Source organism: Papio anubis, chromosome 15 (genome assembly GCF_008728515.1).
Source record: "Papio anubis isolate 15944 chromosome 15, Panubis1.0, whole genome shotgun sequence".
NCBI classification, from domain to species: Eukaryota; Metazoa; Chordata; class Mammalia; order Primates; family Cercopithecidae; genus Papio; species Papio anubis.
This window is the reverse complement of record NC_044990.1, coordinates 75,923,979-75,939,604: the sequence shown is the minus strand read 5'-3', so window position 1 is coordinate 75,939,604 and position 15,626 is coordinate 75,923,979. Positions and strand designations below refer to the sequence as shown.

Sequence of the window (15,626 nt, the reverse complement as noted above, 5' to 3'; positions counted from 1 at the left end):
AAAAAAAGAAGAAATGCAAAATATCTAGAAGAGCCAAAGCAAATCTGAAGAACAAAGCTGGAGGATTAGACACCAGATATCAATACTTATTATAAAGTTACAAAAATTAATACTGTGGTTTGGGCATAAGAAGGGAGAAATGCAAAACAGAATAGAGAGCCTAGAAACCGACTCACACAGATAGAGTTGCCTGATTTTGAAAGGAATGAGACACATCCCCCATATATCTCCCAACTTCCTGAGCCCAGCACAAACACATTCCTCCATATTTCTTTCAAACTTCAGAAAAACACCACCTGGGAAATCTCCGATAAGGACGCAGCGGGAACCAATAAAAAATGCTAAATGTATAATATTAACCAATTGTAATGCTGTAACCAAGAGAATTACCTTGTTCCCCTGTAACTTTACATATCCTGTTTACATCGGGCTATAAAAAGCAAGCACTCGCATTGTTCGGGGCCCTCTTGTATGCTGTGGAATGGAGGGACCAAGTTCAAACTTGTAGTAAAGATCCTTGCCGCTTGGCTTTGACTCTGGACTCTGGTGGTCTTCTTTGGGGAACAAACGGTCTGGGCATAACATCTGGGGGCTCGTCTGGGATTCCCCAAGCCCACCAGACCCCTGGTCAACGGATCTACTAGGATCGATCTACTGATAGGTGAGCCGGCTCGTCTCCGTTTGTCTGTCTGTGTCTGTTCTGAACCTGAATCTGTGACTCACGAGGTCTGAAACTGAAGCTGGCGCAGTCCTGGCGGACACGCTATAGGACAGCCAGCGGAGACCGGTGGGAGACGTCCCCTGGCTCTCATCTGATTTTTATCCGAGCAGCTGACTCTGACCCGGGTTACCGGAGCGCCGCCATGCATCTGAGCCGCCGGAGCTGCTTTGTGATCTTGGCAGCAGCTGACTCTGGACCCGGTTACCGGAGCGCCGCCATGCATCTGGGCAGCGCTGACCTGACCCGGTTACCGGAGCGCTTTGCGCATCTGAGCTGCAGGAGCGACGGCGATCTGGGCAGTGGCTGACTCCTGACCCTCGGCTGCTGCCGGAGCGCTTTGCAATCTGTGCTGCCGGAGGGCTGCTGCAACCGAAAGCAGCTGACTCTGACCCGGCTGCCGGGCCACATCTGAGCTGCCGGAGCTGCCAGGGATCCGGCAGCAGTTGCTCTGACCTCGGCTGCCGGGCGCCGCCAAGGGATCTGAGCTGGCCGGATGCCGCTTGGCGATCCGGCAGCCGTTTCTGACCCCGGGCTGCTGGGCGCCGGGCCAAGGATCTGAGCGTCGGAGCGCTTTGGGCGACCGGCAGCAGCTGCTTCTTGACCTCGGCTGCCGGGCGCCGCCGGGCGATCTGAGCTGCTGGAGCGCGGTTTACATCTGGGCAGTAGCTGTTTGACCCAGGCCGGGCGCTGGCCCCCATCTGAGCTGCCGAGCTGGTTGCACTGGACAGCAGCCAAGCTGGACCCGGGCTGCCAAAGCGCGCTTGCAACTAGATATCATTAATAAGTCAGATTTCCTTCACAGGGATTCTAACCCACATTCCTTTACAGGAAGAGATTACAAATTAGTACAGGATGGGTAGTACCCAGAGCACTCCCCTATCTCTCCTTACAAGTAATTTCAAAGATGTAAGAACAAAGGGCCATGATCTTAGTTTGGAAATCAGGAGGGGAAAGCTCATTACCCTATGCCCCGCCGAATGGCCTGCCTTTGATGTGGGGTGGCCACCCGAAAGGACGTTCCGACTTGCTGTCATCACTGAAGTCCAAGATTTTCCTACCTGGGCGTGCGGGCCACTTGGATCAAATCCCATATATCCTCATATGGCAGGACCTTGTTGAGAACCCGCCTCCTTGGCTGTCACCTTTCCAATTAGCCCCTGAACCTTGTAAGGCACTGGTTGCTCGGCCGCTAAAATCCAAGCAACCAACTGCCCCCCCATGCTCTTCTACCTGATAGCGGGGACCCACTGTTCACAGAACCCCCTCTGTACCCCTCCAGGCCCCAGGCCCCAGCCCCCTGGGCTGAGCTGCGGGAAGGAGCAGGCGGACGGGAGGCGGCCGGCACACACGGGCCCGCTGAAAGGGAAAGTAACTTTGAAGGGCCGGCGGGGCGGACACGAGGGCGCACTTTGCGGGCTACCCCCCCCCAGCCGCCTGACTCCACGGTGGCTTTACCCCTTCGGGAAATAGGACCCCCAGATGACATGGGAATCCCCAGGCTCCAGTACTGGCCATTCTCTACCAGTGATCTGTATAACTGGAAGACCCAGAGTACTCGGTTTTCAGACAACCCCAAAGATTTAATGGCTTTACTGGATAGTGTCATGTTCACCCACCAGCCGACTTGGGATGATTGTCAGCAGCTCCTCCGAATCTTGTTCACAACAGAGGAGCGCGAGAGAATACAGGCCGGCGTGGCATGGGACTACAACACGGCAGAAGGTAGGGGACGGCTACACCTTTATCGCCAGACTCTAATGGCGGGTCTCCGGGCAGCTGCTCGCAAGCCCACTGATTTGGCTAAAGTATACTCTGTTCTGCAGGGAAAGACAGAGAGCCCAGCTACCTACTTAGAAAGATTAATGGAAGCTTTTAGACAGTACACCCCCATAGACCCAGAGGCTCCAGGAAGTCAGGCAGCTGTTGTAATGTCTTTCGTAAATCAGGCAGCCCCAGTAACTTTACTACAGTATGTTGATGACCTCCTGATTGCTGCTGAGACCCAAGAAGCTTGTATTCAAGGGACCAAGAGTCTCTTACAAGCTCTGGGAAATCTAGGGTACCGAGCCTTGGCAAAGAAAGCTCAAATCTGTAAGCCAGAAGTAACATATCTGGGGTACCTGCTAAAAGGAAGGCAGCGCTGGTTAACAGATGCCTGGAAGCAGACTGTTCTGCAGATCCCCAGGCCACAATCCACCCGACAAGTGAAGGAATTCCTGGGGTCGGCGGGATTTTGTAGACTATGGATACCTGGGTTCACAGAACTGGCTAAACCCTTGTATCAGGCAACACAGGGGCAGCAGCCATTTAATTGGACAGACGAAGCCGAGTCGGCTTTCCAACAGATCAAAACCGCCCTACTCTCTGCGCCTGCACTGGGACTACCTGATGTCACCAAGCCCTTCCACTTATACGTGGACGAGAATAAGGGTGTCGCCAAGGTGGTAATAACTCAGAACTTAGGCCCCTGGCTGAGGCCGGTTGCCTACCTGTCAAAGAAGTTAGACCCAGTGGCTGCCGGGTGGCCCCCTTGTCTCCGAATGATTGCGGCCACGGCTCTGATGGTACAAGATGCTGATAAACTTGTCATGGGTCAAAAATTGCGGGTCGTTACCCCACATGCCATCGAAGGTGTACTCAAACAGCCACCTAATCGATGGATAACTAACACCCGGCTCACCCATTACCAAAGACTACTACTAAATCCTATCAGGATAACCTTCCTGCCCCCAACGACCTTAAACCCTGCCTCGCTGCTGCCCAACCCGGACCTGGACGCGCCACTCCATGATTGTACCGAGATACTAGCTCAGGTGCACGGAGTTCGAGAGGACCTGCAGGACCGCCCACTCCCTGACGCTGACCTCGTCTGGTTCACTGATGGAAGCAGCTTCATGCATCAAGGCCAGAGGTACGCTGGAGCGGCAGTGACTTCAGAGACTGAGGTAATCTGGGCAGAACCCCTGCCCCTGGGGACATCGGCCAGAAGGCCGAACTGATAGCGCTCACTCAAGCTCTTACCTTAGGGGCAGGGAAGAAGCTGATAGTATATACAGACAGCTGATATGCTTTTGCTACGGCGCACATACATGGGGCCATTTACAGGGAGCGAGGGTTACTAATGGCTGAAGGAAAAGATAAAAAAACAAGCAAGAGATCCTAGCCCTGTTAACAGCGCTATGGAAGCCAGAAAAGTTAGCCATTGTGCATTGCCCAGGGCATCAGAAACCAACCACTCCAACTGCTCAAGGCAACTTTCTGGCAGACCAAACTGCAAGAAATGTGGCAAAGGCTCCCAGCCAACTCCTTGCACTCCAGCTCCCTGACCCGGGCCCCTGGGACTTGCCATATTTCCCTGATTATTCAGAACAAGATCTCCAGTGGATTGACAAACTTCTCCTGAAACAGATCCAGAATGGGTGGTGGACTGATACTAATGACCAAACCATCCTACCAGAAAAATTAGGACAACAGGTGTTAGAACACATCCACCGAACCACCCACCTGGGGGCCTGGCGGATGATAGACCTGATCAGACGCTCTAAGCTCAAATTCAGACATACAGCTGAGAAGGCCAGCAGCATCGTGGCAAGTTGCAAAGTCTGCCAGCTTAACAACGCCTACCCCCAATCCCAGACTGCAGCGGGAACAAGGCTCAGGGGAACCAGGCCCGGTATCTACTGGGAAGTAGATTTTACTGAAATAAAGCCAGGAAAGTACGGGTATCGGTACTTACTTGTCCTTGTAGATACTTTTTCAGGGTGGACTGAAGCATTCCCAACCAAAAGAGAAACTGCTCAGGTCGTAGCAAAGAAAATTCTGGAAGATATCCTTCCCAGGTATGGCTTCCCCGTCCAGATAGGGTCAGATAATGGGCCGGCCTTCGTCGCTAAGGTAAGTCAGGATTTGGCTTCCATCCTTGGGGCAAATCGGAAACTACATTGCGCTTACAGACCCCAGAGTTCAGGACAGGTAGAGAGGATGAATCGGACCTTAAAAGAGACCTTAACTAAATTGACTATGGAGACTGGCGCTAATTGGGTGGTCCTTCTCCCCTACGCTCTGTTCTGGGCCCGTAATACCCCTTACAGACTGGGCCTTACCCCTTACGAAATCATGTATGGCAGACCCCCACCCCTGGTTCCCAGTCTAAAAGATGATCTTCTCAAATCTGAAACAGAAAATGTCTCTGAATTCTTATTTTCCCTACAAGTCTTGCAGAAAATTCATCAAGAAATCTGGCCCAAGCTGAAGGAACTATATGAGACCGGTCCCCCACCGACACCCCATCCGTACCAGCCGGGAGACTGGGTCCTGGTTAAGCGACACCGACAAGAGACCCTAGAACCCAGGTGGAAGGGACCACTCCAGGTACTCCTGACCACACCCACCGCCCTAAAGGTAGAAGGCATCGTGTCGTGGATCCACTACACCCACGTCAAGCCAGTGGACCCAACCTCCGACCTTCTGGGACCAATCACGGCAGCAGCTGAAGCACCGGCCACGTGGACTGTGGACACAGCTAAGAACAACCCCTTAAAACTCACCCTGCACCGGCAACATAGCTCACTGCAAACATGCAGTTAGGTAGTCTAGCCCTAACGCTAGCCGCCCTAGTGGCCGCTGGGGAAAACACCAAACCAGCATCTAATCCCTTTGTCTGGAGATTCTGGCTTTATGAAAACCGAACCCACCCTGGACAACCTCATAAGCCCGGGAAATTATTGGCCAGTGCTGATTGCCCCTCCTCAGGGTGCAATAGCCCAATCTTACTAAATTTTACTGGCTTTCAAATAGCCAAACCAGTGACACCAATAATATGTTTTGAGTTTGATCAGACTGAATACAATTGTAAACACTATTGGTGGCACCAAAATGCCGGCTGTCCTTATAACTATTGTAACATCCATAGGTCCCGTTATTGGGGAGAGGAAGAACAGTTGGACCCTAAGTGGCCCTTCCATCGTAGACGGGATGGAAACTTTTCATATACATGGATAGTTTGAGACCCCTGGAACTCCTGCCTCAACATGGGGCTGTATACTACTCCCCCTCCTCCACATGGCCTAGCAGTCACCTCTATCTGTGGCGAGGCCTAGTGCAGGTACTGCCCCGGTCCATGGGAATACCCAACGACAGGAAAACAGACTAACACAAGACTTACGTCCTTTCTCCTGGTTAAAATTATTACAGGAAGGACTAGAGCTTGCTAACCTTACAGGACTTCACAGCCTGTCTGGCTGCTTTCTGTGTGCCACCCTAGGGCGTCCACCGCTAACTGCTGTCCCTCTGCCATGGGGATCCTCTACCTCTGCCCAAGCTAACCATCTCCGAAACCTCTCATATGCCCCTATCCTAAATGTGCCCCTATACCTAAACCCCAGTCAGGAGAAGTTTCCCTACTGTTTCTCAGGAACCAATTCCAGCCTCTGCAGCATCACTGCAGTGCCCCCTAATATCACCCTAAGGGCTCCGCCGGGCATATTCTTCTGGTGTAATGGGACATTATCTAAGGACCTATCTAGTCCCTCTGTTACCAACCTACTGTGTCTTCCTGTCACATTAGTTCCCTGGTTGACTCTACTAACTGCTGGCGAGTTCCTAGGGTACACCGGTAACTGGACTAGTACTGCTATTCACCCAGTCCCTAGACCGAGACCTGCACGAGCCATATTTCTCCCCCTCATTGCAGGAATCTCCCTCACCGCATCCCTCATTGCGGCCAGGATGGCGGGGGGAGCCCTAGGTCACACCCTCATAGGAAGCAACAAGTTGTACCAACAATTTGCCGTTGCTATGGAGGAGTCAGCTGAGTCCCTTGCCTCCCTTCAGCGGCAGCTCACGTCCCTAGCCCAGGTAACCTTGCAGAACCGGAGGGCCCTAGACCTACTCACTGCTGAAAAAGGTGGTACATGTATGTTTCTGAAAGAGGACTGTTGTTTCTACATAAATGAATCAGGGCTTGTAGAAGACCGGGTCCAACAGTTACGCAAGTTAAGCACTGAAGTAAAAACACGGCAGTTTGCTTCAGCTGCAGACCAATGGTGGAATTCCTCTATGTTTTCTCTGTTAGCCCCCTTCCTTGGACCCCTGCTAAGTCTACTATTTCTGCTAACCGTAGGACCTTGTGTTGTTAACAGAATTTTGCAGTTTGTCAGAGAAAGGTTTGACACCATTCAGCTCATGGTCCTCAGAGCCCAATACCAACCTGTAAACGCTGAAACAGAGTCAGACTTATAAGACCCAAGACTGGCTCTAGAGTTACCTGAAAAGAAGGGGGGAATGAAAGGAATGAGACACATCCCCCATATATCTCCCAACTTCCTGAGCCCAGCACAAACACATTCCTCCATATTTCTTTCAAACTTCAGAAAAACACCACCTGGGAAATCTCCGATAAGGACGCAGCGGGAACCAATAAAAAATGCTAAATGTATAATATTAACCAATTGTAATGCTGTAACCGAGAGAATTACCTTGTTCCCCTGTAACTTTACATATCCTGTTTACATCGGGCTATAAAAAGCAAGCACTCGCATTGTTCGGGGCCCTCTTGTATGCTGTGGAATGGAGGGACCAAGTTCAAACTTGTAGTAAAGATCCTTGCCGCTTGGCTTTGACTCTGGACTCTGGTGGTCTTCTTTGGGGAACAAACGGTCTGGGCATAACAATTTATGACAAAGGTAAAGCTATAATTTACTGGGGAAATGGTCTTTTATATAAATGATGTTGGCTCAACTGAACAGCCATATGCAAAACAAAACAAACAAATTCCTTGACCCCCTATCTCACATTACCCGTATAGAGATGGATCACAGAACTGAAGTTAGGTTATAATACTTCTAGAAGTAAATATGCAGAATGGATCCTCAGAACCTTGAGGTAGAAAAAGATATATTAAACAGAACGCAAAAAGGAACTAACCATAAAAGGATTTTAAAATTTGACTTCATAAAATTAAGAATTTATGCTCACTCAAAGCAACTATTAAGTGAGGGAAAAGGTAAGCCAAAGATTGGGGAAAGGTATGTGCAATACACACATCTAATAAAGAACTTGTATCCAGAATGTATAAAGAATTTCTACAAGTTATGAAAAAAGATAATCCAATTTTTAAAATGGACAAAAGACCCGAATGGGCATTTCTCCAAAGAAAATACCCAAATGGCCATAAAGCATATGAAAAGGTACTCCACATCATTATACACCAAGAAAACAAAGACAAAAATCACATTGAGATTCCTAGAATCCTATCGGATTGGCTAAAATTAAAAAGACTGACATGATCAAATGTTGGTTGGGATGTGGAATAATTGTTACTCTTGCTGGTTACAACTACTTTGAAAAATCGCTTGGCAGTATACATTAGTACTGAACACATGTACTTATGATCCAATAATGGTACACTAAGAGGAAGTATACAGATATTCACCAAAAGATATGTACTAGAATGTTTTTAGTAGCATCATTCATAACCCTCACCTAGAAACTATCCAGGTGCCCCATTGACAGAACAATTAATGAAATCCTGGTATATTCATGCAAGGGGCATCCTGCACCTCAATTAAAGAGAATTAACTACTGGTCCATGCAACAACACGGATGAATCCCGTACAAGATGCTGAATGATGGAAGCCAGAAGTTCATTACCAGGCATGACTCATTTATGGTGGTCTCTGAGTATGGAAGTGGCTGAAATGGAACATGAGGCAGACTGCCTTGTTGCCTGAAATGTCTGTCCATTTTCATTTGGGATTTGGTTACATGGTATACACATCCTAGGTGTATACCTACAATTTGTGCACTTTACTGCATAAAATTTATACCTCAATAAAAAAAAAAATCAGTGAGGTAATAAACAATTTCTTCATTAAATCAGGAAAAGTAAAATAACCTTCAAGACAAATTGCATGCACATGCATGTTGGCTATGTGTTTACATCATGGAGGGCACATAATTAAGCTGATCACAGTCAGTTTCTTACTCAGCAGAATATCACTAACCAATTTAAAACTTCTGTACAATGCAATATTGTTTAATTTATATCCAAAACTGGCTAAAGACTGAAAGCATAATGAATATTAACACTGAAATACAACATGTTATTGAAAATAAAAACAGTAATTCTAAACATTTCCTTCACTATTAGATCTATATATTGCATCCAACTGACCACAATGCTCTTCAGGCATATCAAGATGTCACAGTACCTCAAAAATCCATGCTAAGAAAAAGGAATATAATAAAATTACATTTAATCTGTTTCTTTATTAGAAATGGAGATTTTTCATTGTAAAGTGCCAGTAATGCGTTATTTGTGAGGAAGTGTTTGCAACTAGAAGCCCCAAACCTTATCAGTCAGAAACCAAATACAAAAAACCTATCTGAATAAACCAATTGATTCTTTTTTAAGCATAATATCCAAGTCATCCAAAATAAGGTGGAGGAAAGTGGTTGTTGATCTGCATTTGATACTTGAATGTGTTGTTAGAATGTACATTTTAATCAAAAATGTATCATTTAAAAATCTGTCAACAAAGCATGCTTTTTACGTAATTTAAACAGTAAGGAAAACTCAAGCTCAGGCACATATATGGAGAACACACAGCTTTCATCTATCAAAGGGAAAAAGGTATTTGGACGTACAACATCCATTTTATCTTTAGTGAGAACTGAAATCTGAAACCTGTGCATTAAAAAACAGACTTGACTATTGTACTTGAAAATATTAAATTGAGTCAATTATTCAGGAACAGGCAAGTTATTTGAACTGCTACCTAAATTTACATCTGGATTAAATTATAGTATATATCTTTTCAGCACCCTTCATTTTCAGAATCTGTGGCAAAATGTTTTGAATAAAAATTCAGTACACAAAGTTCAATTACTACTTTTTTAAAGCTACTTCTGAATGAAGAAGATTTAAATAATTCTTCAAAGCTGTGAAGAGCTAAGATTTTTAGGAACTTTTAAATTATGAACAGAAGAGCATTTATCCTGCAAGATTTTTCTATTGTTGTAATAACATCTTAGAATATTTCTCATTTCTAAATCACTCAGTACATATAACACTAAATAAAACTTAAAAAAAACAAAACAAAAAAAACCCAAACACTGAATCTCTATAATACAGCTTTCTAGAAAATTCAGGTTATGAGACCAACAGAATTAGCATTTCTTCTCCCCAGCAATAAACAACTCAGAAGAGGAAGAGGAGTACATTCATTATTCATGGCATGTTGTAACTGGATGGTTCAACTGGCATGAGATTTATTGGCAATGCCTATTAAAAAGGTCTTTTCACTTGACCCAGGAGAAGTTAACAGATGACATGAAAAAAAAAAAAAACAAATAAAACAAATGCACAGTGAAGAAGGGAGCTGAAAACTATCATTGTTGGCAGAGGTTATGGCCCTCAACAGCAACCAATGAAGAATGAAGAGTTACATTTTGACTGGGTTCAAGCCAACACCAAAATGAAAGAAGTCAGAAACAGATAGTTGTAAGAATTCACTGTGGGACAAGGGAGAGTGAATGGTAAGCAACAGAGAGTCCAATAGTCTCTAAGCATGAGCAGGTGTAATGAGAGGCTGCAACAACAGGTCTAGTCCAGTAGTGATTACAGGGATGGACAGAGCAGGAATTACTGGATGTGAGGAAATCTGTCCCATTATTTTCATTCCCACTATAAAAATCCTTTCATTTCCAAAATAACTCATACCCGAGACACTGCAACAGTCTCCTAACTGGTCTCACCTCCAATTTCTCATCCCTCTACTCTATCCTATGTTACTTCCATAATAATTATCTTAAAACATTGCTTTTTCAATCATTCTCCCAACCAACTATCCCATAAAAATATGTAGTGGATCTACTATGACTAGCCAAAGGCCTATCTGTAAGCAGACAAGGAGGGTTTCCAGGGTTTATAGGAATTTCATCAACTTGGGCAATCAGCCTGTTCTACAGCCTCCTGTCCTGCAGCCTGTGTGGAATGCAGTCACCTTGTTGGTTTACACTAGCTCCTGACAGACCCCTGCAACTTACCATGCTAAAGTCTCCACCATGGGAGAGGCAACAGCTTCATTACCATAACATGCGACCTATGTGCTGGCATGATGGCTCACTGCATCTGTGCACCTGGGATCCCTCCTCCATATTCAAGGCTGCACCCTTCTCCCCTCTCCATTGCCCCATAAAGCCCTCCTGTTGCTTTTCCTTAGGGAGGCACTGCCTTGAAGAATCCTTCCAGTGTCCTAGTTACTAGCACCAAGTAATAAAACTCCTATTGATCAAAACCTACATTCTCATGGGGGGTTCTTTTGTTACTCATCAAGTGAGCAAACCTGTTTTTTTTCTGGGTAAATTATTTCTAGATTAACAGTCCAGGCCAACCACAATTTGGTCACTGGCAAAAATTAAGATGAAGTGCACCACGAGAGAGAGAGAGCTAGATCTAGAGTTAGAGGACCTAGAAATAAGTCCCAGCTCTGCCTCCTTGGATATGTTATGAGCTTTTTGAGCCTCAGGTTCCTTATTTGTGAAACAGAAATATTAATTGATACTTAGATGTAATGTTAAGGAAGATGATGACTTAACATTAGTGTGTGAAGACACCACACTAAGCCATTTACGTGAATTAATAAGTACTGTGGATACTGTAAAATACTACAGAAATGAGAATTATCGTTTTCTAAGTTCTCTCAAATCATAAGGCAGTTCTAGAATCATAATGGTGCTATAGCTGTAAAAATGTACCAAAACTGTTATTTAGTGTTTCATCTCCTACCTCTGGCTTCCATTCCTCTGGCCAAGGATGGGCAAAACTAACCATCTAGTCTGAAAACCACTAAATCTTGTGGAAAAGATTTGAGAAAAACCGGATAGAAACCTTTCCCTCTAAGAACAAATACTATCTTTTCCAAACAGAAGTAGCTTTCCTTATTCTGTTCATCTTCCTACAGTAAATATTGCTAAGTCAAGTCACTAGATGTGAACGATGGCTCTGAAGGCCTAAGACAAGGTGGGTTAATAAAAAAAGAAAAAAAGGAAAAAAAAAACCCAAGAACTTTTGAGTAGTATAAGGAGTTTTGCGCTAAAGTCTTGTTTCTGCCTGAAGCCAGCTGTGCTACCTTTGAAGTTACATCTGGGATCTGAGGAAGGCAAGGGCAATGAATGTTTTATATGCAGCTGTATCCCCAGTGCTGGAATCAGTTCTTGACACTTACAGACACACAAAGTAGAATGCGATAATGAAGTGATGGTCTTCAAATCTGACAGTTTTCTCAAGTAGTCCATAGTGTCTGGAGTAACAAAAATGTCACAAAATCAGTGCAAACATGTCCATGGCCACCAGGCTAAAAATGCATTTTTGGATGTACACTATCTAAAATGCTTTATTATTTTTCTTTATCATGCCTTGTGTTAGACAGTGAAATGCTTATATTGATTTGATGCATAAGGGGTCTCCAGAGATCTGGGATCTGGAGGGAAACTGTCAAAATATAGAATGCAGGGATCTTTACTTATAAATTCAACAAATATTTCCTAGGTATTTTCTACGTGTCAGGTGCTAGATATCAAAATTGAAGCAGAGCACCACCAAATAATAGACTCTTTCTTCATTAACAGAAATTAGATGGTTTACATCAATTACTTGTATAAACAATACACCCTGTGGGTAGAGTGAAGGGGGAAGCAGCAGTTCAGACTATGAGTATAAACAGTTGCAAAGGGCACATACATACATTTGGATTTTCTGCTGAAACTAAGCTATAATACACTATATTCTTAATACAATTAAATGTGATCTTCAAAGTACAGTTATGCATGGGTGGGAGTGGTCAAATGACATCGGGCAGATCAATTCCAAGGGCAGTTGGTAGGTGCTCCATAAATTTGCCATATTTTAAGAGTTAAGATTTATTTAATCATCTTCAATAATTTTTTTTAAGATCTTCACAAAGAAACCCAAAGGATCAACAGTACTCTTACCAAAATAATTTCTAAAATAACATGTTTATCTAAAAATGTGTTATTGTTCCAGATAACTACTGCTGCATGAAACTATCCCAAAACTTAGGGGCTTAAAATAGCCATTTTACTATATTGCATGATGCTGTGGGTCAAGAATTTGGGCAGAACTCAGTTGGGCAGTTCTTCTGTTCTACATCATATTGACTGGGGTCACTCAGAGGTCTTCAGTTACAGTGAGCAGGGCTGGGCTGGAGAGTCAAAGATGGCATCACCTGAGGCCTGGCACGTTGGTAGGAATGGGTGGAAGGGAGCTCCCTCCTCCTCTCTGTCTAGCCTCCGGGCCTCTCTGTGAATTTTCCAGCAGCATAGCTGGACTTCCTGTGTGGTAGCTCAGGGTTTCACGAAAGTAAGGTGGAAGCTGTTGGTCTTCTCAGAGATTAGGCCCCAAACGGCTTAGTATCACTTCCACCATACTCTATGGATCAGTGCAGTCTAAACAGGCCAGCACAGACTCAGAAGAAGAGGAAACAGATCCTACTTCTCAATGAAAGTTGTGTCAAAGAGTCTGCAGCCATCTTTAATCAAGAGCATTTAGTAAAAAAGATGTCATCTTTCAAAACTGAGCAACATTTCCAGTTCATGAGGATTTGTTTACCCAAATTAACAAAAGCTTTAAAAAAGGATGCTGGCCAGGTCAAAGAAAGATACTGTTTATTTAAACAAGGTATCTCAAAAATATATGCACAAATGGGATTTGAATTGTCATGATTAAAAAAAAAAGAGAATTTGAGGTAACAGTCTATAGTGACCATAAAATGTATTGCCCACACTGAGATACTTTCAAGATGGAAAGGGGCACTGTAAATAAATGTAGAGAAGAACAAGCATAGACCTGAACTGTCCCAGACAAAAGAGACATACAGTCACCTTTGGAGAAAAGGGAATAGACTGAAGCAATGGTACTTATTCAAAGGAAAATAGGTATGGGATTCTTAAGAAGCCACTCATTGTGGCCTATAAAAAAAAGCTTCAGAACTCATTACTTAGTAGGTATATGCTGATGCAAGCAATAAAATAAATTTCCTTCCCTCCATAAATGTACAAGTATTTCCTTCAATAAAACCAGATGATGTGCTCACGGTGGCCTTAGGAATAAACATTTTCTGTCATCAAGAGTAGCCTTTTAAAATGTATATACCTCTGGGAGGCATCCTACCATAATTAAGGTACTGATTTGTTCAGCAGGGATGGTAAACACACAGCATCCTGGCTGCCTCTCTCAGGACACATGCAGCTGGTGGATCACAGCATTCCCACGACTGAGCCCACACCTAGCTGGAGGACTCTCCCTGCACAGAGCTCCACATAGCAGCTGCACCTATTGAGATAATGCTCTGTTTACATCCTTCTTTAATAAAGGTAATAGCACTCCACAACTAGTTGACCATCTGAGAGGAAGAACAGACATAGGGTTTATGCAAACATTATAGTTCCTTAATGCTAGACCATTGTAAACAAGTTTTATATCATTGGTTTTACACATAAACTGAATTAACCATTGAGAAATTATTTTCTCGTCACTTGCTCTTAAAAAATAAACTAAAAAGAATTAAGTCTAGTTCATTTTCTAGTTAGTTTTCATGTATGTATGTATGTATGTATGTATGTATGTATGTATGTGGCTACTTAACAATAGGATTTCAGTACTTCATTTTACCAATCAACATTACTGATTGCCAAAGTTTGTTGGGACTGTTGGTTCACGAACTAGAAAAAGAAACAGTAGAGTATAAGTGGATCATTGAGGGAAGGAGAAATTATATTTTAGATAGGGAGGATAAAAATGTACTAAATATACTGCTGTGGTCTGAATGCTTGTCTCCCTAAAAGTCATATGTTGACATTTAATCCCCAATGTGACAGAATGAAGAGATGGGGACTTCAGGAAATGATCCGGTCATGATGTCTCCACCCTCATGAATGGGACTAGTGCCCTTATAAAGGAGGTTTGAGTGAGCCATTTTGCCCCTTACATCATATGAAGATGCAGCAAGAGGCACCATCTGTGATATGTCTTGACTTTGGATTTCCCGGCATCTAGAACTGTCAGCAATACATTTCTATGGTTTATAAATTACACAGTCTAAGGAATTTTGTTATAGCAGCCTGAAGAGACTAAGACATATACAAAAAAGGCGGTTATATATAAATATGTAATTGTTGTCATTAGTCTTATAGATAAAATTCTGAATTTCTGTTAAGTTAAAATGAGTAAAATTCCTTAGAAAAGGTGGCCTAATAAGAGCAATGTTTTTGGTGGAACAATATTTTGAAACTTAGAAATCAAACTGTCTTTAAAAATAGATTTTTGTATAACTCAATACTGCAAAATATATACCCTTTTATAGGACATTTTGACACACCAGAAGGACAAAGATAGCATCTTGTTCTTATTCTGTATAATGCCCAAGGCAATGCTATGCAAATGAGGTGGCTTAAATATTACTTGATGTTGACAGTGATGACTTATACAAAGACAAAACTTTTCTCAATTTGATTTATTAAAAAGCTATGCCAACATGCTACTATATATAACTAGCCATAAAGACTGTTAAAATTATCTTCACCCCATGTGTAACATTTGGTATTCATAAAGAGGTCTACTATTAACTTTTTTAAAAAGAGAAGTGTTAACAAATACTAATATTATATGCTGACTGCTTATGTCGCATTTTAATATTTAAAATATGCGTACTAAAAATCATCACAATTCCTCGTGAGTCACAAAAATTTATTGCCACCATTTATAGCCAACATATTTAGGTCTCTAGGAGAAGGCAAAGACACAAAGCACTCAAGGTCTATGCTATAAGTTCTGTAACACAGTGTTAGAGCACTTAAAACAGAGGAGAAAACAATGGGAAAAACA

The 15,626-nt window shown here is 43.6% G+C and overlaps 1 protein-coding gene across 4 annotated transcripts in view; it reads right to left on the bottom strand.

Annotated features, from left to right (window-relative positions):
* The window catches only part of RAP2A (RAP2A, member of RAS oncogene family), a 43,458-nt gene that overhangs the window by 15,367 nt on the left and 12,465 nt on the right, over positions 1 to 15,626 (bottom strand). Inside the window, exons 2-3 of one of the 4 annotated variants that reach the window (XR_004178546.1) lie at positions 13,914 to 14,075; positions 11,945 to 12,024 (exon numbers count right to left, since the gene is read on the bottom strand). The exons of 1 other annotated variant lie outside the window; for it this stretch is intronic. Coding sequence is in view for 2 of the 3 variants with exons in the window: in XM_031655609.1 (XP_031511469.1) it covers positions 14,000 to 14,075 (76 nt within the window). In the remaining variant the exon portion in view is untranslated. Of the gene's footprint in view, positions 1 to 11,944; positions 12,025 to 13,391; positions 14,076 to 15,626 lie in introns of those variants that run through there. 2 more of the 4 variants (XM_021929729.2, XM_031655609.1) reach the window with 2 other exon arrangements.